This window comes from Nomascus leucogenys, chromosome 17 (assembly GCF_006542625.1).
Source record: "Nomascus leucogenys isolate Asia chromosome 17, Asia_NLE_v1, whole genome shotgun sequence".
NCBI classification, from domain to species: Eukaryota; Metazoa; Chordata; class Mammalia; order Primates; family Hylobatidae; genus Nomascus; species Nomascus leucogenys.
This window is the reverse complement of record NC_044397.1, coordinates 26,197,127-26,224,594: the sequence shown is the minus strand read 5'-3', so window position 1 is coordinate 26,224,594 and position 27,468 is coordinate 26,197,127. Positions and strand designations below refer to the sequence as shown.

General features: G+C 37.8%; 1 protein-coding gene across 2 annotated transcripts in view; it reads right to left on the bottom strand.

Moving 5' to 3' along the window:
* NEB (nebulin) overlaps positions 1 to 27,468 on the bottom strand; it is a 230,402-nt gene that overhangs the window by 122,434 nt on the left and 80,500 nt on the right. Inside the window, exons 56-73 of one of the 2 annotated variants that reach the window (XM_030797595.1) lie at positions 26,150 to 26,257; positions 25,500 to 25,811; positions 24,845 to 25,048; positions 24,461 to 24,565; positions 24,270 to 24,377; positions 21,778 to 22,089; positions 21,281 to 21,484; positions 20,713 to 20,817; positions 17,645 to 17,752; positions 15,076 to 15,387; positions 12,581 to 12,784; positions 12,155 to 12,259; positions 10,978 to 11,085; positions 8,985 to 9,296; positions 8,476 to 8,679; positions 6,984 to 7,088; positions 2,327 to 2,434; positions 907 to 1,218 (exon numbers count right to left, since the gene is read on the bottom strand). In XM_030797595.1, the coding sequence (XP_030653455.1) occupies positions 907 to 1,218; positions 2,327 to 2,434; positions 6,984 to 7,088; positions 8,476 to 8,679; positions 8,985 to 9,296; positions 10,978 to 11,085; positions 12,155 to 12,259; positions 12,581 to 12,784; positions 15,076 to 15,387; positions 17,645 to 17,752; positions 20,713 to 20,817; positions 21,281 to 21,484; positions 21,778 to 22,089; positions 24,270 to 24,377; positions 24,461 to 24,565; positions 24,845 to 25,048; positions 25,500 to 25,811; positions 26,150 to 26,257 (3,336 nt within the window). The remainder of the gene's footprint in view (positions 1 to 906; positions 1,219 to 2,326; positions 2,435 to 6,983; positions 7,089 to 8,475; positions 8,680 to 8,984; positions 9,297 to 10,977; positions 11,086 to 12,154; positions 12,260 to 12,580; positions 12,785 to 15,075; positions 15,388 to 17,644; positions 17,753 to 20,712; positions 20,818 to 21,280; positions 21,485 to 21,777; positions 22,090 to 24,269; positions 24,378 to 24,460; positions 24,566 to 24,844; positions 25,049 to 25,499; positions 25,812 to 26,149; positions 26,258 to 27,468) is intronic. The other variant, XM_030797596.1, reaches the window with a different exon arrangement.

The following is a 27,468-nucleotide window of genomic DNA, read 5'->3' as shown; positions in this document are numbered from 1 at the left end:
CCTAGAGAAACACAAAAATACTGATGAATAGTTAAGGTTCCTAGCATAGTCATTCACTCACTCACACATGTTATTGAATCCTAAGCGTACTTTTTTTTCTGAGCATTTTTTTGGTACAGAGGAGTACACCAAGAATGATAAAAGATCTTCTTTTAAAGTAAAAGACATGGTCCTGCCTATGAGAGTATTACAAGATTTTTACACAGAAACATGCTTTTTTAGCCTTGGAAAATGTAGTCTAATGGCTCCAAATAAAACCACACACTCAGACTGATGGTGTGTGAGTACTGCAGTCAAAAAATTCTCACTTTTATTTCCATCTTCAAAAATCACAAAACTTCAAGTGTATAAAGGAAATGTGATGTTACAGAGATATGTTTGGTATTTCCTTAATTATTCATTTTATTTTACTCTCAATAGGACATGCTGAATGTTGACAAGTATTAGATGACTGGTTTCGAAAAACACAAGAATGATAGAATTTTCCCATCAGTAAGTATAAAATGTAAATTAAAGTAATTTAGCATAATATGCTTTCCCTCTCACTATCTCCCTACTACCCTCTGCCAACAAACACATGCATTTTTTTACTTCCTTAGCCAAAAGTTTGCAGTGATATATTTTTAAGGGCTAAGTTTCATCTGATTCAAACAAAGGAAGCCTGAATCCCTAGGAAGATTTATACCTATTTAGAATAGATAATATTTACTTTATTTCCTCCCCTACAGAGAACTTTTGGAGAAGAAAACAAATTGTAGTACCTCCAATGGGAAACTCCTTTCAGACATTTAATTGTAAATTGTTTGAAATATACAAACAAATTGAAGTTCATCGGCACTAGTTAGAACTCACAGACACGTTTCAGATCCGCTTTTAACACACAGAGCTAACATCAAGGAAACTTACATCACTCTGGAGGTCATAGGCTTTCCGTGCATGAATGATGTCATTCTGGTCGGGCAGGCAGATCCATTCATGCAGAGGATGTTTATAGTCCACATCGCTGACCAAGGTCTGACACTTCTTGGCCAAAACGATACCAAGCATGTCCACTGGGCTGCTGTACCTTGTCTTGTATTTCTCAAAATCTTTCTTGTACTCACGGTCACTCTGCACTTTGGCAATGTGGAGGGACCACATTATCTTGGGGTCATCATGTACTGCTCGGGCACCAATGTGGTGACCCAACTGTTTACGATATGCTTCTTTGTATTTGTACTGAAAGAGAGAATCCAGTAAATAAGAAGGAAGCACAAAGGGCTATTCCCTGTTGTTCTTTCTGTGGTGGTGCCTTCTATGAAATCTTTAAGGCAACAGAGGAGTTTCACTGGTCATGCTGCTGTAACGCCACATATTGGACTGTTGTGCTTATTGGCACATGTCCACAGAATAACCCCACAATGGTTCCTTTATGTATGCTAGAGAATCATATGTTGGCAAAAAATGATAAAAAGTGAATACTGAAATGAAGAGTCCAATTACAGTAATAAACCATGACAGTGTCTCAGAAATCCATCATGTGAGTGAGCCTATTTAAGAACACACCTGGGGCATATGTTTACATGGATCATTAAAATTTTCTAGCATAGTCTGAAAAATAATTTCCTCTTCACAAACCATTTGGGAGGGATAGTTTTAAAATGGACAATTTCTGTTATTTAATAGGTAGAGAGTTTAAGTTTTACAAGATGAAAATTCTGGAAATCTGTTGTACAACAATATGAATATACTGAACCCCACCAAACAGTATACTTGAAAATGGTTAAGATGGTAAATTTTATATTATATATATATATATATATTTAACCAGAATTTAAACATTTAAAAACCTATAAAAATGAACAATTTTACTACTCTTGGATTAATTTTTAAGATGTCCAGGGATCTGATGTTTTCATTTTTAGGGTAAAGAAATACTGGTTCCGTGCACCACATAGAAAGAAGATTTTGTCCTTTTATGTTCATTTTCAAGTGATGGGGCAAACTCAGTTAAGCCTGCTTCTTTTCTGGCATCTTTGCCTTGGGTGTTCCAAGGAAGTTCCTGAGGTTTTGTGAGTAGCTCAGCATACATACATCTAACTTTAATCGAGGCACTCACTCCTATTGAGCAAAGACCAAAAATAAGGAGTCCAATGAGCCACATTCCAGTCTAGGCTATGCCTCTATGATGCTTGTGATCTTAGGCAAGTTATCTGTATCTCAAGCCTCAATATATTTGCCTATGCACTGAAGGGAGTTAAGGTGGATGATGACCAAAGAGACATCCAGCTGTATTCCGTGTGGCTGGCATGATGGTAAGAAATGTTAGGACCTGATCAGCTCTTACATCACTGGCAATATCCCGAGAGGCCTTGGCAGCCACAATGGGAATGGCATCACTTCTCAAGTCATAGCCTTCTTTCTTGGCTTCTTCCATGGCCTGACGATAGAGGCTCTGAGGAAAGAAGGAGTAGCTTTGAAATACAGAATTCACATTCACTCGAAAAATATATTTTTTGTCAAAGGAAGACCACTTTTGGATGCGAAACTACACGAGTATGTTCAGCCTTAAATCAGAAAAAGAACTCTTTTACTTTGTTTATCCTTGGATATTTATTTAAATGAAAATTTCACATTCAGCAAGTTTTAACATCACAAGCTCTCTTTGAGCAAATCTTATAAATGTTATACATTAAATGAACACCTCTTAATGTGTTTAGATTGTTCACCATTTGCCCTTTTCATGAAACAACCAAGAAATGTTGATTTATTTAATTCCAAATTTGAATTGGGAACATTTTTACTAGCAGAGAATAGTATCATATAATAACATATAATAATACTACCACTAGGAGGATGTGTCCATAATCAAATTTAGTGCTGAACTAAGGATGTATCATTCTTTCTGAATCTCTCTGTTAATGTTGATTTGCTCCCTATTATTTCATCAACTGCTGGAAGTTGTTAGCGGACATGAGGGTAGCAGGTACCAAAGATTTAGGAGTCAAAACTGTAAAACTGATAAAATTCTATTTATTAACTTCTTCTGTGAATTCAGAAAGCACCACCACTGTTCAATTTCTGTGGCAGGACAGACATGCACAGAAGACAAAACACAAATGTTCCATGGAAGTGTCATTTCAGAACCACACATTAAACAATCATATATACCAATGGCTTTTAGCCCCTTTTGTGAACCAGTGATAAAAATTTTGACTGATTCTGCATCCTCTTAACAAAAAATTTTAAATAATTGCCAACATCGGTATTCAATAAATCAAAACAAGATAAATAGACAGTTTTATAATGATTTTTAAACATAAAAAATAAAAATTTATTGGATCTCTTAATGAGACTTGTAGGAGCTCATGGTGGTTTGATTACAAAGTTTTGATGGGCAATAATGAATTAAGTTGTCTGGTAGAGTTTTGTGGGGTTTTTTTATTGCTGTTTTTTGTTTTTTGAGACAGTCTCCCTCTGTCGCCCAGGCTGGAGTGCAGTGGCACAATCTCGGCTCACTGCCTCCCAGGTTCAAGCGATTCTCGTGCCTCAGCCACCCGAGTAGCTGGGATTACAGGTGTGTTCCACCATGCCCAGCTAATTTTTGTATTTTTTAGTAGAGATGGGTGTTGCTGATCTCAAATTCTTGAACTCAAGTGATCCCTCCTGCCTCAGCCTCCCAAATTGCTGGGATTTCAGGCATGAGCCACTGCACCCAGCCATGTTTGGTAAAGTTTCCTTGTAATACTTTCAGACGTGCATCATAGTAACTACTAGGATGAGTATGACTATTTCTTGTTCTTTATTTAAAAAATGAAATCTTTATATTATCATACTTAGTCAAATATTTTAATGTATGTTTTAATATTTTAAAATGTATACTTTCCACCTTTTGCAAAACTTCAAACCTACAGAAAAGTTGCAAGAATGCTACAATGAATACCAGCTACCCAATTTATGAACATTTTTACCATATTTGCTTTCTCTATCTCTCTCTTTATGTGTGTATGTATTTCTTCATTTTACTTATTATTATTATTTTCAATTGTTGAACTGATTAAGAGAAAATTGTACACATCATGGCCTTCATCCTTGAATACTTTACCATGTATCTCCTGAGAATAAAGATATTTTTATATAACCACAGTATATGTATCAGACTCAGGAAATTTAATATTGATACAGTATTATTGTCTAGTATTATTCTCTTCTACTATCAAATATACAGTGAATATTCCAATTTCATCAAATGTCCCAATAATTTCCTTTATAGCAATGTTGCTTTTCTATCCAGAATTCAGTTCAAGAGAATGAGTAGCATTTAGTTCTGTAGTTTCTTTCTTCACCTTTAAACCATGCCTTTTTTGTTTTAGCGTGAGAGAAGAGTGACTATGAAAGAAGTGGGATGCCACTCAAGCTGCAGGGGCATTCTTGGGCAGATAATTTAGAAGAGTGTATTTATGGAAGTTGAAGCTATGTTAACTGATTTACTTAAAACGATCTATGCCAGTTTACCCCTTGGAAAGCCTTTGTGTAACCTCAAGGATGGTAGGTAGCTGAGGTTTGAAAGCAGCTCATCTATATCCAAACACAGCCTTTAGATCAATCTGTGATTGAACAATTTAATCTTTAATTTCACTTTCCCCCTTTCCTCTTTTAAGAGGTTTATTGAGTTAGATAAAGCAGACACAGTACCAGTAGATAGTTCTGGAAAAGAATTTAGAAATAATGTATGGCTTTAAGGGAAAAACTACAAAGATTTACAGTTCTATGAGGCTTTATCATCCCTCTACTTTATACTGTTCAGTGTACTTTTCATTGTTGAGGCTGTGTAAAGACAAAATCTTAAAAGTAAGGAAAATCCCTAAAAAGTGCGATACAAATAATTAAACTTCATTTTTATGCCCCATTCTCAAATTAGATTGAATTAAGGATACTGGACTAGTATCTGGATTTTAAATGTGCTACAGAGGCACTTAATATTTTTTAATATTTTTAATGACTTCAGACTCTTACAGGATCACTATTATGTTTACAAAGTGGATTATTAAGATGTGTCAGTTTATAGTCTTTTCAAGATGAGACTTTATAAGAAAAAGCTAAAGTAAAAATAAGAATCAATTTAATATCTTTGAGATAAATTCCAGAGGGAATTTGTTTTTCTTCAAAATTTCTAGGAGTGTTTCTTTTGAAACTGGAAGGTCAAACACTTCATTTATTATGTTTTTTCTTTAAGAATAAATGTTCACATTTTAAAAATGGTACAAGTGGGAAAAAATGTGCTTCAATCATCTCATGGCTACAGGCCAAAAAAAATAGAGTTCTTTAATTCTTTCAACATTTAGAAAAGATGCAGTGCTTCAAAGGACAGAACACTTTTAGCTATCATCAAGGATGTATTTTAAAGCTTGTTACTTAAGAAAACTAGAATAGGTAAATGAGAATTTAAGAGGAAAAAAATAGATGCGTTTGTTTTGTTTTACATTTATGGAATGAAGGCACCACGGGCAATGGGTTGAGAAGAAATTCTAGTGGGACATTCTGAAATGTGATCTTAGATTCCTCAGGGAATCAACATGATCATGCAATTTTGTTTTTATTTATTTGTATTGTATTCATGGGGGATGAGTGCAATTTTGCTACATTAATATATTGCACTGTGGTGAAGTCAGAGCCTTCAATGCATGATCATGCAACTTTAAAGAAAGTAAATCCAGCTGAAAATTTTAGAATTAAAAAATAGCCCAATATCCTTGCAGCAGTCTGAAAAAAAATTCTACCTCAATTCCCCTAAAGTAAACAAATGAGAGAGGCTTAAGAGCTTCATTATAATCTAGAACAGAAACTAACTTCATCTGCCTTGGATAAAATAAACCTCCTGGGGGAAGATAATCCAACTGAGAAGGAAGCTCTGTGGCCAAGAGAAAATGGCCCATTCAAAAGTGACTGAAGCCAAGGCCAATCAAATATTTATAATCAGGCTTGTCCTTTGGTCTGTTTTATAATGCTGGAGAAAGTGAAATCGTACCCTCTTCATTTTACTGGTCATGATTATTTGATATAAGCATGCCTCCTCTTTAAGCCTACATTATTATAGGCAAAAGTAATTAATATGGGTAAAATAATAAATTTGGTCACCTTAAAAATTAGTACTTAAATTTTTCAGTGCTCTCAAACTGAAGAAAACTCTGCCTTCCTTTTTTTCTTAAAAAAAAATGGCACATAAACATGTTAAAAAATTAGTATTCTTGAATCAACCATATAAATTTTTGACTTTGGCAAGAACAATTGAGCAAGACGCTATTTATGCAGCAGTATTTCTGGACTGCAAAGATATGCAATGACAAGTTTAGCAAGGCTGAAGATAGTTCATAAAAGAATGTATTTTATTGTTCTCAGGCAATTTGAAATGGGTGAATTTAAGAATTCTCATTTCAGTTCTTGTAAATAAAGCTCAAGTTATTTTGAGCACATTAAATACATCTTAATTTTCATGGTGACTTGAGTGTAAAGGAGAGACATTAAAGTTTATTAAACAAATACTTTGCACCAGGCTGCACACTGGGCATGTTAAATATTTTACCTCATTTAGTCATTCTTCAAAAATTCTTTAAGATAAGCATTTTAATCCTATTTTACAGATGAGGTAATTGAAGAAAATAAACTTGCACAAATTTTGAAGCAAGTACTAATTTGATTAATGGCAAGAATTATTTTTAATGAAAACTATGTTTTAGTCATTAATAGTTGACTTGAGATATTTTTTCCCTCCTGAAATGAAGATATTTTTGTGTCTGTCTCTCTATCTGTCTGTCTAATCTATCTACCTTTCTATCTGCCTATTTTTTAATACAATGATATGTATATTCAAGGTAGGGTAAATGGCATAAAAAGCCAACTAAGCTAACTGGCTTTTATGTGAGGATTAATTTTGTAATTCTGACATTCCTACATCAGCAACAATCAATGTGGCCAGACCAAAGAAATAAAACAAATGATCTTACCTCACTATAATTTATTTTATTTTGTCTTGCCAACATGATTTCAGGTGTATCAGGCATAATATGGACTTGGGTCTTGTCTTTGTCCCAGGCTTCTGTGTATAAGCGCTGTGAGAGATAAAAAGGTTAATGAATTAGAAAAACAGTTTGTTGAAAACAGGAGTTTTCAATTAAGAAACCATGACAAAGTTGAGAGCCAGCTTTCTTGCTGTCTGTTCCATGTGCTGTATGTTAATATTCTTTTCAACCTCTTTGATTTTACAAGATATTTATTGTAACAAAATATAAATGTATACTAAGATATGAAGTATATATATATATAAAATCAAACACACACACACACACACACACACACATATACACACCCACGTGTGTGTGTTTGGTAACCAGGTCACTCCCACTCCAATTAAATAAAAAGCAGGTATTTCCCAAGCATATATTCCCATCCATATCTGTACTATGACTATATTAACAAATCCTTCCCATGATTTTATTTGTTTGATGCTGTTTGTTGTTAGTTTATTGGCTGCAAATGTACCTGTATGTGCTATCGCTAGCTTTCTTTTTGATAAATGTTATGAAGATTTGCATCGTTCTCTCTTTTTTTTTTTTATGAGACAGAGTTTCACTCTCTTGCCCAGGCTGGAATGCAGTGGCACAGTCACGGCTCACTGCAGCCTCAACCTCTCCAGGCTCAGGGGATCCTCCCACCTCAGCCTTCCAAGTACCTAAGACTACAGGTGCACGTCACCACATCCGGCTAATTTTTGTATTTTTTGTAGAGACAGGGTTTCAACATGCTGCCCAGGCTAATCTCAAACTGCTGAGCTCAAGTGATCTCCCCACCTCAGCCTCCCAAAAGTGTTGAGATTGCAGGTGTGAGCCACCATGCCCGGCTTGCATCTTTCTTGTTTGTTCTGCGCTTACCTAAATATGTACTCAGCAAGAAAGAAACCTTCATACCAAATCATATATAACTAACTCTTATAGACTTCAAACAATTTGAACCCAAAATAGCTGTCCCATTCTTTTTTTTTTTTTTTTTTTTGAGACGGAATCTCGCTCTGTCGCCCAGGCTGGAGTACAGTGGCGCAATCTCAGCTCACTATGAGCTCCGCCTCCCAGGTTCATGCTATTCTGCTGCCTCAGCCTCCTGAGTAGCTGGGACTACAGGCGTCTGCCACCACGCCCGGCTAATTTTTTGTGTTTTTAGTAGAGACAGAGTTTCCCCATGGTCTTGATCTCCTGACCTCATGATCTGCCTGCCTCGGCCTCCCAAAGAGCTGTCCCATTCTTAACTCTGGCTATTTCACAAGAGATGTCAAAGCAGACATGCTCCCATATATTGTTATCTAACGGAAGAGAGAATTCAACTGAATCACTATACATTGGATAGCAATTTAATTGGATTAAAAAAAGAGACTAACTTAATTAACAATAGGTATCTTAAATGACATATAGCCCTGTCTTATTTTCCTACAAATTGGGGGCTCACCTTGTTCATGTTGAGAGCATTGTTCTTGGCCAGCACCTGCTCTAGAGAATCAGTCACACTGGTAAATTTCAGCTTGTCCGGAGGCTGGCGGTAGATGTTATCACTCAGTATTTCGGCAGCTCTCTTGCACTTGACCACATCCATAGACCCAATGGGGACCCAGCCAATGCCTCTCAACCACTGGAGATCAGATTTGTAAATGTTCTGGAAAGATTAAACACAAAAGCGAGTATTACTGAAGTTGTTTTAACATGATTTCAAAAATAATAACACTAAAAAGCTTGGATAGTGAAACTTTGTGTATATGTCCTTCAATATATGAAGGCCAAATACAGTCTCAGGTATTACTGTCTTTCTCTCCAAACAAAGTAAGGGGAAGAGGTGCCTAAAAAATGAGCAGAGAGAAGAAATGTCATCCCTTCTGAAGGTTCTACCTAATCCTAGACCACTGTCTCAGTATTTCTATGAATTACTATTATGAGCAGTTACCATGGATCTTAATTACTCACGTCGCTCTGGAGGTCATAGGCCTGCCGAGCGTGGATGACATCATTCTGGTCGGGCAGGCATGTCCACTCGTGCAGGTAGTTCTTGTAGTCCACGTCGCTGACTAAGGTCTGGCACTTCTTGGCCAACACCACCCCCAGCATGTCCACTGGGCTGCTGAACTTGGTCTTCCACTTCTCAAAGTCCTTCTTGTACTCCCTGTCACTCTGGATCTTGGCCACGTGCATGGACCACATCATCTTGGGGTCATCTTCAATGTTCCGGGCTCCAATGTGGTGGCCGAGCTGCTTGCGGTAACCATCTTTGTATTTGTACTGAAATAAAGGTGGTCATTTCAAAAATAAAAATGAATAGAAAGGCTTAGAAGCCTCATTAATGTAAAACTTTATTATTTTAAAATTGCTAATTCTTGCAAAGAAATGAAAGAATCTGAATATCAGTTTATCTCCTCATCCTGAATTCTTATTAGACTCTACAGCACTAATCTAATGGGCAATAGTCTAATGGGAAGTCTCACAAATAGTCTAACAGCAACAGTCTAATGGGAATAGTCCAGTGGGAAGACAGGCCAAACTACATGGTCCTATGGCATGTAGACGTTACGTTTCTGAAAATAAAGGAAGCAACACTTTCCAGAAGATCATTTGGTACTGTGTATTGCTGTTTCTTCATCTTAGGCCCATGAAATCACTAACCCAGACATTTTACATATGATTTTGAGACTGCTATTCCTGAGTCCACAGATACCATTTTATCCCTCCATCCAACACACCCACACTCCTTCCCAAATCCAGCTCTGCTGGGGCACTTGACTCCCTGAAGTGGTCTGGATTATATTTCCACCCTACGAGCCCTGCTCTGTTGGAGATCAAATTTGACTGAGGTTTGTTTGGGATTCCTCAAGTGAGAAAATGGAATATATATCTACAAAAAAGCATTTTGTTGTTTGTGGTAGTAAGGGCTAACTGGATATTTTCTATTTCAGACAACACACCACACCAATCATAACAAATATTTACAGAAGTCTGAATTTTCAGCTGGGCACAGTGGCTTACACCTGTAATCCCAGCACTTTGGGAGGCCGAGGCAGGCAGATCACCTGAGGTCAGGAGTTTGAGACCAGCCTAGCCAACATGGTGAAACCCTGTCTCTACTAAAAATACAAAAAATACTAAATACTAAAAAAAAAATTAGCCAAGTGTGGTGGCTGGTGCCTGTAATCCCAGTTACTCGGGAGGCTGAGGCAGGAGAATTGCTTGAACCCAGGAGGCGGAGGTTGCAGTGAGCCAAGATCACACCATTGCACTCCAGCCTGGGCAACAAGAGTGAGACTCTGAGACTCTGTCTCAAAGAAACAAACAAACAAAAAAAAAAAAGAAGAAGAAGAAGATGTCTGAATTTTCCACCAAAGAACCCACCTCTTTCAGAGATGGCAGGAAGAGAAACTAGGTTCACCATTTTCTTGTTTTCCTCGTCTTTGTCTTTCTGTTTTCATTTTAAAAGAACTCAAAAGGAAGCATTTAAGATAATTTTCCAAAAAAAAAAACGAGTTTGCAAAAACACAGAGCAGATTTGGGGAAAGGTGGATTTTCCTAGACTTGGTTCTATCAGCTCTTTTTCTGATGTTGAACCAATACATGTAACTAAGTTATTTTTTAACACCTCTTCTGCCATTTTCTATTTTCTGTGAGACTCCATGCTCAAAATATGGAGATGAATTTCTCATAATTGTAGATATGAAAAATTATAGAATCACATCCAATTTTATACTGGATTGAAGTTTACTGGTTTAGGTTACCCCCTTCCTAGCTGGGACGTAGATACTAAAGTCTTCCGAAGCTTAAAATATGAGTTTTTTCAGATGAAAAACATTTATTTGATTTAGAAAAATAAGCCAATAAATGTGCTTAAACTGGCCCCCAAATGTTATAATAGTAATAATCCTGCCTCCCCACTTCATCCGTCCATGTAAATATCTAGGGTGTTGCTACTCACATCACTGATAATGTCCCTGGAGGCCTTGGCAGCCACGATGGGGATGGCGTCACTTCGCAAGTCATAGCCTTTCTTTTTTGCTTCTTCATTGGCAAGTTTGTATAGAGTCTATAGAAAGAAAGTCAAAGAGTTAAAGCAAAAGGTTTGACATCAACAATTCAGAGATTATTAAGTGACTTATATCCTAAAATTTAAAAAAGGATAGGAACTGGAGACAATTCAAGTTTCTGGCAATAGTGGAAAGCAAATAAATTATATTCTACCAAAAATACTACATAGCATTAGAAATAAATGGGATATATCAATGAACATTAATATATAGTGATATATTAACCTATTATATATCATTATAGATTAATATGCTATACATAGATCAATATGATATACATATCAGCATAGATTAATACAATCTAGTAATACAGATTGATGAGCAAAGCAGCAATCCAAACATCCCACTAAGTGGAAAAAAAATGGCAGAACGATGTTTAATATCTATCTATATGCATATACATATATTTTTATTCATTTTTATTACCTACAATTTGTATGACAATCATAATATTTTATAATGTTTAAAAGACAAATAAGAAAAATTAAAATATAATAAAATATAGTTAACAACTATAATCACAACTTTCTAAATTTTGGTTGTATCATATTAGTAAACCATGTGTCTATAAAATTACATTTTACTTTAAAAAAAGTCAGTAATCAATGTTGATAGAGAACACTTCTTCCTTATGCCTAAGGTTTTCTTTCTATAGACAAAGCTCAGTTATTTTAACTGTGGCCTTTTCTGTCCCTTTACTCTCTCCACTCTGGAGAGGGCAGTGATTTACTGATGTATCTAATTGGTAGGGATGGAATTAGTGGGCATGCATATTTTGGCAGAAATAATGGGCTAGTATTTTATCTGACAATCCTCTGAAATGTCTAAAATACTACTCAGTCCCACTGACTTACATTGGAAATCACCACGAACAGAAAAGACATTGTGACTTCAGTTTGCCAGTGGAATCCCATAAAATGTAATATTTAACCCAGAGATGAAAGGTTGGATGGGCGGAGTGTTAAATGAAAGAGCCACATGCACCATGACAGCTGCGGCCCAAGAATCTCCACAAAACTAAGTATAGACACCCCCACCATAATACAGCGCCACAGATTTTTGCCCCACCTCACTGTAGTTGATTTTGTTCTGCCTTGCCAACATAATCTCTGGTGTATCAGGCATTATGTGAATTTGAGTCTTGTCTTTGTCCCAGGCCTCTGTGTATAAACGCTATAAAAGAAGATAAGATGTTGATTAAAAATCATTTGAAATAGAAATGAGAAAAAGTTCATTAAAAACTGTTATTACTGACCTAATTAGGAAAAATAAGCCAGACTTGAATATAAAGTATTCTACTGGAAGTGTGAGTCTTATTACTAGTTATCAAGATTGAAACTGGGAATAATCAAAGTTATTTAGAGGATTTCAAGCATGTAATTTAAAAGGTAAATGCGACCCCATGCCTTCATAGATAATTTTGACTCCATTAGTCATTAAAGTATAAAAACATCTTCTGGCATCTTGGACAAGCTTGAGGCAGCTGGGACTCACCTTGTTCATGTTGAGAGCATTGTTCTTGGCCAGCACCTGCTCTAGAGAATCAGTCACACTGGTAAATTTCAGCTTGTCTGGAGGCTGGCGGTAGATGTTATCACTCAGTATTTCAGCAGCTCTCTTGCACTTGACCACATCCATAGACCCAATGGGGACCCAGCCAATGCCTCTCAGCCACTGGAGATCTGACTTGTAAATATTCTGAGAAGAGGAAAAAAGTCAAAAACTCTTCATCAAGACCACAATATTTAGGGTAAATATGCAAATAGAACCAGTAATAAAGTGCAATTCTGTTTTCTATTCATAGAAAACAAGCTCATTGTATAAGGCAAACTAAAAGAATTATGCTCAAAAATGACCCAGAAATATCTCCTAGCCATAATAAAAAGTTATCAAATATTTCAGGTTATTAGGAGAGGAGTGATCCCAAGTAATATCTTCTGTCAGTTTGTTCAGTGAACATTACCATAATTATAACATCCCTATGCAGGGAAGAATACCAACCCAGAGTGACAGAAACCACACACATGCCCAACAACAGGCCCTTAGTGAATCAATTTTAGGCCTAGGCAAATGGAACACTCTGAAGCCATTAAAAGCTTCACTGTTGAAGAATATTTATGACATGTGGAAATGTCATTAATACAATATGAAATTTTAAAGTAGCACATAAAACAATGTGGGTAGATAAATTACATGAATAAGAGTGGGTTTTTCTAGTGGTTGGATTGTTTTGGATTCTTATTCCCTGCGATGTATTCTTCTATATATTTCAAAATATCTGCAATGCCTTTAAAAACACAGTTAAAATATAATAGTGCTGTAGAACCCCTGAAGCCCTGAGATCTTCAACAGCTGTAACTCTGTCCAAGATTCAGGGCAATAAAATTTAGCTGCTTATTTATTAAATGAACAATTTCATTGTGCAGGGCCCCAGTCTCTTCCTCACCAAGTCCTCAGGATGGAAGTACAGACACCTATATAAAATCATATTGCCTTATTTTTCTCACTTTATTTTAATTTTTTTTTTTGGCTGAAGATTTTTATGTACCCATTAAGTATTCATAACTACTTCACAATCATAGTATTGGATCTTTGTTTGGCTCATTAGAAAGATTTCACCTGTCACAGAAACTAAATAGAAAATAAAAAAACTTGTATTTTGTAGTCTAAACAACAAAAAAAAACCTACTAGAATTAGCCTGTGCTGACTAGTTATTGCCCCACAAATAACAACAGCAAGAATGAAAACAGGACGGGTGCGGGGGCCCACACCTGTAATTCCAGCACTCTGGGATGCTGAGGGGGGCGGATCACCTGAGGTCAGGAGTTGGAGACCAGCCTGGCCAATATGGCGAAACCCCATCTCCACTAAAAATACAAAAATTAGTGGGGCAGGGCGGCAGCAGCCTGTAATTCCAGCTGCAGGGAGGCTGAAGCATGAGAATCACTTGAACCCAGGAGGCGGAGGTTGCAGTAATCAGAGATCGTGCCACTGCACTCCAGCCTGGGCGAAAAAAAAAAAAAAAAAAGAATGAAAACAATAACAGTTTATACCTCTGGAATGCTTTTTAACTTTCAAATACTTCCCACATTATAAAGGTCATGTCACAGGGTGAGGAAGGCAATCCAGAGAAGGTGCCCAACAAATAGACAGATGGTAAGCAATCTGTCAATGTTGTCGTTGTATGGGTGACATCAACCCTTTTAAACTATCTTTTCTGTGCAGGCAAAGCCTTTCTTTTTGGAAAGAATTGCAAAACACAGGGTTCTGTATGTCAAAAGCTACAGAACAGACGTGGGAGTTTTCTCAGGTAGGCTGTAAGTTTTTAGGAACAACCAATTAATGTATAATTATTACAAATTAGTTTTAGTCTCCAAAACTTGCTAGTGCTTTAATTCCTTCAAAGTCTATAAAATACATAGTGCAGGAAATGTGCCTCTCATATCTAGATTTGAGATAGTGTATCTGCTTCCAATAGGTAGTAGGCTCTGTCGTTACCATGTGGCTCCTCCATAGAGAGCCAGGCTAAGAGGAAGTGTCTGTGAAACAGTCCAGTAGTGTACAGACACAGAGACTTCTTTTATTTCATAAGAATAATATTTAGTGTTGTAGTAGGCATTAGAATTCAATAATTCTTTGTTTTGCAAAGAAGCCAAAAACAAATTCCACAGTAATTTCTTTTTAAAGTAAAAACGTTTCCTCCTTCCTTAAAAGAATAAAATGTCTCCCTCTAGTGGACCCTGAATTCTAATGTTACTTAATTCCCATTTTGTTTTTGTAAGACCAAGTTCACTTTGTAAATTTTACTTTCTTATGAAGTCTATTAATGTATTCATAATAAAGCAATAAAAGTGTATTCTGATTTAAATCTTTTTCATGGACCAATCAATCTTAACTTGAGTAAGTCAATGGATTGTATATAAAGGATAATTTTCACATAGTTTAAATTATTTCTATGCACAGCTCCATTTATAGATGCTGTACTCACATCGCTCTGGAGGTCATAGGCCTGCCGAGCGTGGATGACGTCGCTCTGGTCGGGCAGGCATGTCCACTCGTGCAGGTAGTTCTTGTAGTCCACGTCGCTGACTAAGGTCTGGCACTTCTTGGCCAACACCACCCCCAGCATGTCCACTGGGCTGCTGAACTTGGTCTTCCACTTCTCAAAGTCCTTTTTGTACTCCCTGTCACTCTGGATCTTGGCTACGTGCATGGACCACATCATCTTGGGGTCATCTTCAATGTTCCGGGCTCCAATGTGGTGGCCAAGCTGCTTGCGGTAACCATCTTTATATTTGTACTAAAATGAAAATGCACAAATCAGGTTTTTATTGTAACCCCTTAGAGGCCACGAGTCTGTGCAAAATCAACTCACTTACATCATAGTTCAACTGACTTTTGTTAATAAGCACTAACTCAAGCCAGTATCCTGGCTTTCATCCTGGAAGCCTTTATAGAGGTAGAAAAATAGATGGAATTCATGTAATTGTAGTGTAGACCCCAAATCACCTACAGCCTGGTATTAAGGGATACCTCTGAAAACAAGAAGTGCATATGTGGGGAAAAGTTCACCTGTGGAAGTCAGAGAACATTTGAACCAGGGAACCTGTAGAATTGGATTCTATACACTAAAAGCATGTCAGGAAGAGGGTGCACTTGGTGGAATGGTGGCTTTAATAAACAGTAAAATGAGGCCGGGCACGGTGGCTCATGCCTGTAATCCCAGCACTTTGGGAGGCCAAGGCGGGTGGATCACAAGGTCAGGAGACCAAGACCATTCTGGCTAACACGGTGAAACCCCGTCTCTACTAAAAATACAAAAAATCAGCCGGGCGTGGTGGCGGGTGCCTGTAGTCCCAGCTACTTGGGAGGCTGAGGCAGGAGAATGGCATGAACCCGGGAGGCGGAGCTTGCAGTGAGCCGAGATTGCACCACTGCACTCCAGCCTGGGTGACAGAGCAAGACTCCATCTCAAAAAAAAAAATAAAAATAAGAAAATAAACAGTAAAATGAGTGACTGATTCCTGCAAGGACCACCTGTAGTAGCAACAGAGGAGAATTTATTATTATTATTATTTTTACTAGATTCATGCATTCAATGGCAGTGGCAAGCTTTTGGCATCATTTTGAAAACTGATTGTACTTGTAAAACTGACATAGCAACCCAACTGGTTAGATCCTGCTCTTAATAAGGTCATGGGTTCTAGCCTCACATGTGCCAACAACGTTTTTATTATTCATGTCCAATGACTTCATTCTGGAATCTAAGCCAGTTATCCAAAATACATGCTTCTAGTCTCAAAGACAACTGACTGAGAAAGTGTAGGTGAGTCAGCAAGAGACAATATGGTACAGTGGAAAGGAATGAGATTGTTCAGAATCTCGACTCCCCCACTTACTAGGAGTTTGATTTTAGGCAAGTTGCTTAAACAATCTACAAAATGGGGACAATGATAATATCTACATCCTAGGGCAATTATGAAGAGTAAGTGAGACAATGCATGTAAAGCTCTTAGCAAAGAGTTCTCAATACTTCTTGGTTATTATTATGTCATCATTTATTATTATTGGCGTAAGTCCATTTGCTGGGAGGGTCCGACATACATAAAGTTGAGTCACTAACATAAGATTCCAATATAAAGGACAGCAAGTGGGCCTTGAATTTTAGAGCAGTCATTTGTTCCTCAAGAATCCCTGAGGCACCAGAAAAGGATGACAGTTTTACTCTGGGAGACACGCTAAATGGCTAGGAGCTATTGTTAAGAGTGTGACCTCACGCTTGTAAAACCAGCACTTTGGGAGCCTGAGGCAGGTGGATCACCTGAGGTCAGGAATTTGAGACCAGCCTGGCCAACATGGTGAAACCCCATCTCTACTAAAAATACAAAAAATTATGGGCGTGGTGGTGAGTGCATGTAATCCCAGCTACTGGGAGGCTGAGGCAGGAGAATTGCTTGACCCCGGGGGGCGGAGGTTGCAGTGAGCCGAGATCAGGCCATTGCACTCCAGCCTGGGCAGCAAGAGCAAAACTCCGTCTCAAAAAAAAAAAAAAAAAAGAGTGTAACTTTAGGTTAGTAGTCACCTCTGGTACTGATCAACTGCCTTCTTTTCATAAGGGCGAATTTCAATAGCAAGCACCACATGTGTTTTAAAATACTGTCTATTCAAATGTTACATAAAGCCAGGCCCTGAATCTCACTGGCAGAACCTAAGTTTATGAGTTATATTTTCTATACGCTTTTCTATAAGCCTGGTGATAATTCTTACATAAGCATCTCCAAGCCTGCAGCTTCACTCTAACAGTGTCCACATGAATGAATCTTTCTCTATTCTTGGTTGACCAGTTTTCACAGAAGACGCTGTGTCCTATAGGTTACAGACTCCTCTTATAAATATCAAGATTTTCATTTCCCTTAGAACTGAGGTTCTGAAAAAACCCGCACAAATATATCAGGATATATTTTCAAAGGTCCAGGAAAAGTTCTTTTCTAAGATTTAGTTCAGTGAAAATGACACATTAGATTGATCACATACTCAGAATGGAATTGACAACTCACGTCACTGATAATGTCCCTGGAGGCCTTGGCCGCCACAATGGGGATGGCATCGCTTCGCAAGTCATAGCCTTTCTTCTTTGCTTCTTCATTAGCGAGTTTGTACAGACTCTAAAGAAAATCAGATGCTGACATTTATATCTAAAAACTGACAGAGGACTAAGACAATTCACTAAGTTCTCCACAGACAGTGCCTATAATAATCTTACTTTTGAGAGTTCTAAGCCTTATGCATGTTTGCTGAAGTGAAGACTCAAAAATGAGGGTGGGTGCGGTGGCTCACACCTGTAATCCCAGCACTTTGGGAGGCGGAGGCGGGTGGATCACCTGAGGTCAGGAGTTCGAGACCAGCCTGGCCAACATGGTGAAACCCCATCTCTACTAAATATAAAAAAAATTAGCTGGGTGTGGTGGTGCATGCCTGCAATTCCAGTTACTTGGGAGACTGAGGCAGGAGAATTACTTGAACCTGGGAGGCAGAAGTTGCAGTGAGCTGAGATTGTGCCATTGCACTCCAACCTGGGCAGCAAGAGTGAAACTCCATCTCAAAAAACAAAACAAAACAAAACAAAAAGATACCCATAAAGACCAATGTACCTTTATTTTTTACTTTAAAAAATTACGTTGAATTAAGTATATATACATATTATAGGTTGTTTTAAAAATTTTTAGTTAAAACAATAAATCCAGTTCAAAAATTACAGGAAAAATTAAGCTGAAATTCATAGTTCTAGCGTGGTAAAATGTGGGTGGGAGGGAAAGGCTCAACTGTTGATCATGGCAATCAATTCAACTCACATTTATTCTGCCCTGACCCTGTGTCTCTGACTGTGTGGGGTACTTGAGAATCAAAGATGAGGTTGACACCCCTCTCAACCTAAAGGTTCCTGGGAGAACTGATGGAGAGACTGATAACCTGTGGAAGCAACTGCTGAAAAGTCAAACCACACTAATAATGAAGAGCTCCAGGAAGGAGTCATTTATTCTGAATTGAGAATCAGGGAAGTTCTTGCAGATGGGGTGACCTTTGAGTCAGCCTTTGAGCAGAGTTTCAGTAGACTAAGGTGGCATCAAGGGCAGAGGAGATCACGTGAATCAAGGCACCACTGTGGAGGGGAAGCAGAGGGGAGCTGAAGGAAGTGGGTGAGGCCACAGGGAGGAGTCGCAGGAGAGTGCTGAGAATAGCCCAGAGTTGGACTGTGAATGCCTCATTCTAAGAAGTTGGTGTTTACTTCTACAGAAAATAGGAAAGCAGCCAAAAAGTTCTCTTCTTTTTAACAAGAGAGGGGAGCACCCATGGCAGTGTCCCAGTCTGGGTGGGTGGAATAGGGGGTTGTGGGCAAAAGGGGGAAGGGCACCTGGGCCTCCTGGGACTGGCAGCCGAGTAGCCGCACTAACACATCTCGGAGCTTTTTCAGCAAAGACAGAGTTGAGAATTCCAGAAATGCCGACTGGCTAGACACAGGGGGTGCCCTTTGTTTCCTGAAATTCTTGCACATATAATGCATGGTTTCCTGTAACAGGACCCATATTATAGGTTTGGCTAATAATTCAATCCTTTCTGACTGGGGAGTAAGACTTGATGTTTTTAGTTTTTGGTGACAATTAAGAGCTAGCTATACAAGCACTAAAATTACAGTCTCATTTCCAAAATAAAATTACTTAAGATGGTGGCAATTCCACCTAAATTCTCTAAATTATGCTCTGTGTGTTGATTTATGCTGCCAAAGAAACAGTATTTTCCTTGCTGGTGGCACAAAGCCAGGTGAAATAACTAACACATCAGCTGACAGAATCTTAGATTCACAAAAATCTCCACAGGCTTATACCCACAGGCTCATACCCACAGGCTCAGTCTAAGAAGAAGAAACTACAGAGATAAATGCCAATCTTTGAACAGAGATAAATTACCAAATGCATAAATGCAGGATGGAAGAAACCTAGCTTTAGTCCACATAAGATGTCTTAGAGTTTAAGTTGGTCTCAAGTTCTGTGTGCACCAGCAGTGACAGCTGCCAATGTACCCTGGGAGCACAGGATGTAGAATAGAGGTCAAATGTCCAGAAGAGGAAATACAATAGGTAAGTGTATTCTACATCAGTCATTCCCCACTCATAGTATTTTGCTCAGTTCTGAGAGTCACATTTTACAGTGATGTCATGTGAGGAATGCCCAGGAGCTTGGGATATTGGATTTGAAGGTGAACCTGGGGTGAAGGTGGCAGGGGAGGCACCCTGGTGCTGCTCTCCATCTCTGGGGGTCGGCACAGATTTGTTCTGTGCAGCTTCAGAGGACTATGTGAGTTTACAGAGAGAAATGTTGTGACTCAATACATCAGAAGCTTTCTCATAAATTTTCCAGAACGAACGGACTGATTTATGAGATCAGCTCCTTGTCACTGGGAACCCTTAAGCAAAGGCAGGTCAAAAACCTATTTGTGGGGAGGGGTCCCTTTGCACTAGAGTTGAGGCTGGACTCTCTGCCTAGGCATCTATGATTCTGGAATGATGGCATGTGGCCCTGTGCATACTGAAAGTGAAAGGAAATGGGCTTGCTAATATTTACACTGACAGATATTTCTCTCTCTCTCTCTCTCTCTCTCTCTCTCTCTCTCTCTCTCTCTCTGTGTGTGTGTGGGTTACCTGGTGGTACTGTGGATTTTAGTTCTTGCCTTTAATCTTACACACTGAAAATCTTAAATTTGGATCCTAAACCACACTTAGGAACAATATATGGAAAATATATTTACTACAGTTATGCTTTAGCATAAAGGGGAGTTACATGTCTAGGTCAATTGCTAATTTCCTAACTTCAGAAAATAATAAAAGAAAATGGTCTACATAATCTCATGGTTACAGCTTAATTAGTTCTTGTCATTTGTATTTCCTAAATGATAACTTGTATTGCGTAAAGTTTGACATTTATGATGGTGATTGAGAAATGCAAGAGTTGTTATTCACATGAAGCATGAAAAAGATTCTTTCTAAAGCTGTCATTTGGTATTACATCATCATAGAGTAGATCAACTGAAATAAGCAGCAGTGTGCAAATGTCAAAGAATCTGCTCTCACCTCACTGTAGTTGATTTTGTTCATTCTTGCCAACATAATTTCTGGTGTGTCTGGCATTATGTGGATCTGAGTCTTGTCTTTGTCCCAGGCTTCTGTGTATAAACGCTATCAAAGAAAATACACAAATTCATCAGGAAAAAAGTTCTGTGTATAGTTAACAGGAATTTTAGGGCCACAAAAACTTTAGAAAAAAAAGAAAAGGTTATGTATCTTATACACATTGTGTGTTTTATGCACATCTTCAAGTAATAAGTTCATAATGGAATGTGTATTTATAAATGCCTTCTAATAATCTGAAATGTATGTTAACAAAAGGAAAAGGAAAATAAGCATATTTTATGCAGACTATTTTTTGATAAAATATGCTACTTTATCAAAATCATGAAACAATGACTGAATATCAAAATATACATGATATATATCAGTTATTAATAGATAGATGACAAGCTGATAGATAGACAGATAGATGCCTTTTATTGCTCAGTGCTCTTTCTTTCCTCATTAATGTTTCTTTTTTGTTGATTCACCTTTAGGAGCCCCACTTTGATTCTTAATTTTGAAGTCTCACCTTGTTCATCGTGATGGCATTATTTTTGGCCAACACTTGTTCCAGAGAGTCAGTCACACTGGTAAATTTGAATCTATCTGGAGGCTGGCGATAGATTTTATCACTCAAAATTTCAGTTGCCCTTTTGCATTTTTCCACATCCAAAGAGCCAATGGGCACCCAGCCAATGCCTCTCATCCACTGGAGATCAGACTTGTACATATTCTGTTGACACAAAGAGTCAATAAATATTTATCTCTGTATCAGCAATGCATTTTCATCTGAAGGATAAGAGATCAAGTAAAAGCACTCTCAAAATTTAGTTTGGTGGACGGGTCAGGTATCACACAATGTTCCATTTTGGTCTGAAGGGTTAAAGGATTAAGATTCCTATGGATAAAGGCATGCTATTTGCCACCTGCAGGGGCTGGTGAGCTTGTGCCATATATTGCCATTTTCTCCAAGGCGTGTTGAATAATTTCCCACGTCTGCACATTATTATGACTCTCAGTACTCACATCGCTCTGGAGGTCATAGGCCTGCCGAGCATGGATGACGTCGCTCTGGTCAGGCAGGCATGTCCACTGGTGCAGGTAATTCTTGTAATCCACGTCGCTGACTAAAGTCTGGCACTTCTTGGCCAACACCACCCCCAGCATGTCCACTGGGCTGCTGAACTTGGTCTTCCACTTCTCAAAGTCCTTCTTGTACTCCCTGTCACTCTGGATCTTGGCCACGTGCATGGACCACATCATCTTGGGGTCATCATGTATAGCTCGGGCACCAATGTGGTGGCCAAGCTGCTTACGATAGCCTTCTTTGTACTTGAACTAAAAGAAGAAAAAGACGGATAGTCATCTGTTTTAACTTTTAGTAAAAAGCAATCACTAAGCCTAACTTGCTCTATTTATTTAAAAAAAAACTTTCCCTGAATATATAAATTATATGATAGAAGTAGAAACAATTTAGAAAATATGTCATATATCATCACATATGAAATATATCTTATATAAAATATATATCATATAGATAGGCATTACTTTAATACATTCTTTAATGTTAAAGTCATTCTATTAGAATTCAGAATTTGTTTTTAAAATATTTAATTTTTAGATGTATAAATTTCAGGAGATTATGCTGCAATGATGATGACAATAAAAATGAAATTCTCCTGCATGGGTTTTGCATGCTCACTGATCCAAAATTTCATTGAGTATCTACTATGTGTCAGGCACAATTCTAGATAAGCACCGCAGATTCAATAAGAATTATCTCTGCCTGCAAAGAGTGTCTGTATATTTATACACACAGAAAAAAAAAGAAAAATTAAGATGTAATTCTGCCACTAAAATAATTTTTTATGATTTGTGTGTGAGAATATAATTAGAAGTCATACTGTATATGGGTTTGTGCCTGCTCTTTTCAGTTATCACATAAGCATTTCTATGTGTCATTGAATAGTCTTTGCACACATGACTGGTTTTTTTGTTGTTGTTTTTTGTTTTTAGAAAGCATCTCTCTCTGTTGCTCAGGTTGGAGTGCAGTGGTACAATCATGTCTCACTGCAACCTCCAACTCTTGGGCTGAAGTGATCCTCCCACCTCAGCTTCTGAGTAGCTATAGCACTACAGGCATGCGCCACCACACCTAGCTAATTTTTAAGTTTTTTGTAGAGATACTGTCTTGCTATGTTGACCAGGCTGGTCTCGAACTCCTGCCCTCAAGTGATCCTCCCGCCTTGACCTCCCAAAGCACTGGGATTACAGGTGTGAGCCACGGTGCCTGACCTATACACGATTTTTAATGACAGGCAGGTATTTCATTATATGGTATTTAACCCTTCTGTGATTGTCATTTTTTCTTAAATTATGATTACTTCCTATATTTCGGAAATAGAGAAAAAAATCTAGAGGTTTTTTTTTTTTACTTCATAGACAAAAGAAATGGAAAGATAAAAATTTTTATTTGGGAGGCTGAGGCGGGCAGATCACAAGGTCAGGAGATCGAGACCATCCTGGCTGATGCAGTGAAACACCGTCTCTACTAAAAATACAAAAAGTTAGCCAGGTGCAGTGGCAGGTGCCTGTAGTACCAGCTACTCAGGAGGCTGAGGCAGGAGAATGGTGTGAACCCGGGAGGCGGAGCTTGCAGTGAGCTGAGATAGCGCCACTGCACTCCAGCCTTGGCGAAAGAGCGAGACTCCGTCTCAAAAAATAAAAAAAAAAATTTAGAAATGTGAGCAAATCCTTTTTTTTTAATTTATTATACTTTAAGTTCTAGGGTACATGTGCACAACGTGCAGGGTTGTTACATATGTATACATGTGCCATGTTGGTGTGCTGCACCCATTAACTCATCATTTACATTAGGTATATCTCCTAATGCTATCCCTCCTCCCTCCCCACACGCTATGACAGGCCCCAGTGTGTAATGTTCCCCACCCTGTGTCCAAGTGTTCTCATTGTTCAATTCCCACCTATGAGTGAGAACATGCGGTGTTTGGTTTTCTGTCCTTGCGACAGTGAGCAAATCCAACTTTTAAAGAAAGCAAATATTTGTAGCCCACCACCTGATATAGAAACAAACATATGTTCCACATGAATCGTTGAACTTTGAATAATGTATCCTATAATTCAGCCCTTGTAGATTCATTGGTTCATACAGCATAGGTTGGGTTTTGAAGGAGCCCTACAATAAGCTCAATTGTATATGAGAAATACATCATTGGAAAAGCCAAAAAAATTATCTGAACTATAGTCAAGTATCTAATACTTTTGTTCAGCAGGAAATGGACATGTTTTGAAATGCATGTTGCTATGGACTCAACCATAACTAGAATTTGGCCTTTGTGTTGATAACTGTATTACCATTATTTAAAACCATTCATTGAAACAATAAACTGTTAGCAACAGCTTTAACCTCATGGCTTACTTGTGCCACTATAAATCCAGGAGAGAGAAATAAATCTTTGAGCCAAAGCTAAGGCAAATAACTTTCCAAGTATACTTACTTCACTTGCAATATCTCTGGAGGCCTTGGCTGCCTTGATAGGAATGGCATCTACCCGCATATCATAACCTTTCCTCTTGGCTTCTTCTAGGCCAAGCTTATATAATTTCTAAAATAGACATTAATAGTAAGTTGGATTTATAAAATGCATTGTAAGGAAAATGTATCATGCACTATGAATGTATTGCTTACCTCACTGTAATTTACTTTGTTTTGTTTAGCTAATAAAACTTCAGGGGTGTCTGGCATAATGTGGACAGTGGTTTTATCTTTATCCCAAGCTTCTGTATAGAGGCGCTAAGAGAAACAGAAAAACATGACTGGTATAGGCCAGTAATAAACAGACACATGCAGACAGTCTGATTTTTAATGAGAATCAAGAAATTCAGCTCAGTGAATCGGTATCTGTGACATTTTCAGGTCTAGATGTCTTGTGTCAATAAGAAGCACAATACTTTAAAACCACATTAGTACCAAGCAAAGGAATCGAAAATAAGTTTACTTTTATACAAACAGACTTCAGTGTTTCCATAAACAAAAAAATTAATAACCCCCTCAAACAAAGATAGGACTTACATGATTCATGGTAATAGCATTGTTTTTTGCCAAAACCATCGGTATGGAATCCATAAGGCTGGAAAACTTAAATTTATCTGGGTGCTGACGGTAAACATGGTCACTCAAAATCTGGGTGGCTCGTTTGTTTTTCTCATCCTCGAGAGAACCACTAGGCATCCAGCCAATGCCTTTTAGCCACTGAAGGTCTGACTTGTACAAATTCTGAAAGTGCAAGTGACAAATTTCTCATAATTAAATAATTTATCACAATTTGTCATAATTAAATCATTTGCCCCTAAATAAAAGTTCATATTATATATATTTTAATACTTGAATTATTAGAAAATTCTAAATTTTTGGTATGAATTATAAATCAACCAAGTTTTCAGATTAAAAGCATATTTTGAAAAACATTTTAAACAGAAGCACATAGGAAAGGACTCAATCCTTTGATTGTCTAGCTTGACAATCTAGAGGCTTCCACCAAAGCAATGGGGCTTTGCTGGCTCTTTCTTTGTGGAATAATGGTGCCTCCAGATGTTTGGGTGACTAGATGGGGCTTGAGCATTAGTCCAGGGTAATTGTGTAAACTCAGCTCCCCTCACTATGGGACTCTGATACTTTAAAAAGCAGACATAATGTTTTGTTGGCCAAAGGAAAATCTTAGACTCACATCGCTCTGGAGGTCATAGGCCTGCCGAGCGTGGATGACGTCGCTCTGGTCGGGCAGGCATGTCCACTGGTGCAGGTAGTTCTTGTAGTCCACGTCGCTGACTAAGGTCTGGCACTTCTTGGCCAACACCACCCCCAGCATGTCCACTGGGCTGCTAAACTTGGTCTTCCACTTCTCAAAGTCCTTCTTGTACTCCCTGTCACTCTGGATCTTGGCCACGTGCATGGACCACATCATCTTGGGGTCATCTTCAATGTTCCGGGCTCCAATGTGGTGGCCAAGCTGCTTGCGAAAGCCTTCCTTGTACTTGTACTAAAGAAAACAAATGTGTCTCATTCCTTTCAAAATTTACTTCTGTTGCCATCTTTGTGGCAAATTACAAAGTGCATTAACTCTAAATATTTTACTAAGCCTAGAGAGCCAAAGACTTCAGTCTTTTGATAAGAAAGATTAAAGGCTAAATACAGCTATGAAATTCCATACATAATAAATGCATCCTTGATCTTATCCTCATCCCAGACTGCATGGGATCATTTTATTCCATTGTAATTTGTTACCCCTTAGATTTTGTTCAATTTAAAATTAAATTGAGACTGCTTTGAAGTGATAAATTGCAATCAAATCTATATCAACAGAGGATAAAATCTTACTTCACTGGCAATTTCCCGGGAGGCTTTTGCTGCTTTGATTGGTATGGCATCAACAGGAAGATCATAACCTTTTCTCTTCAGCTCCTCATAACCCATTCGGTAGAGTTTCTGTTAAGAAATGAAGATCATTTTGGGAAATACTGTTCCCCATAGACAAATATAGCATAATGATCAAATGTGATAAATATTTTGAGTCCATGAGAATAGCATCTGTGCCCTAGAATACTCAAAAGTAATTAGAAATTATGCCCATTGATTGCTAATGATCCTGTTTTAAACTTTAAAGCTCTTCAATTACCTAAATCAGCAAAATTGTCAGCTCTTCCCAAATACAGTCATGCATTGGTTAATGACAAAGATACATCCCGAGAAATGTATTGTTAGGTGATTTTGTCCTTGTGGGAACATCACAGAGTGTACTTATGCAATCCTAGATGGTACAGCCTACTACACACCTAGGCTATATGGTATAGCCTATTCCTCCTAGGCTACAAACCTGTAGAGCATGTTAGTGTAGGCCACTGTAACACAATGGGAAGTATTAATATTTGTGTATCTAAATATAGCTAAACATGGAAAAGATACAGCAAAAATACAGTATGATTATGTTATGGGACCACCGTCCTGTATGTGTGCCTTTGTTGGCCAAACTGTTGTTATACAGTGCATGTCTAACTTGCAAGAATCAGGCAGAAGTAAAACAATAGAGAAATGAAATGGATTATTATTGAGGTGCTGTTTTTCAATTCACATGGACTGTTTCATTAGAAGTTTTTGTTAGAAAAGAGCTATGGCTTTTCATCTAATTCTTCTAATGGGGAAAAATCATGTCTAAGGGGTTATCTCTTCTATATAGCTGATGCATTGTGAAATAGTCTGTCTCCCAAAATGGGACCATCCAAAATAGGATCCACATCTATAGGTAAAATATTGAGTCCACCATAATTTCTAAAACTTAGGATGTTTTGAAGAAAGTTTAAATAATGAATTTTAAAAGCTTAAGTGAAAGAACTTGTTTTTTTCAGATCTGTGACATAATTTAAAAATTGAGAATATAATTTAAATGTACTTTTATCCAGAAACCAGATTGTTTAAAGTGCCTATTGATCTTGGACTTATGTTTATCTGTTAGTCCTTCATGGCACTACTTTAATACATTCTCTAATGTTAAAGTCATTCTAGTAGAATTTAGAATTTGATTTTAAACTATTTAATTTTCAGATGTACACATTTCAGGAGATTATGCTGCAATGACAGTGACAATAAAAATGAAATTCTCCTGCATGGTTTTTGCATGCTCACTGATTCAAAATTTCATT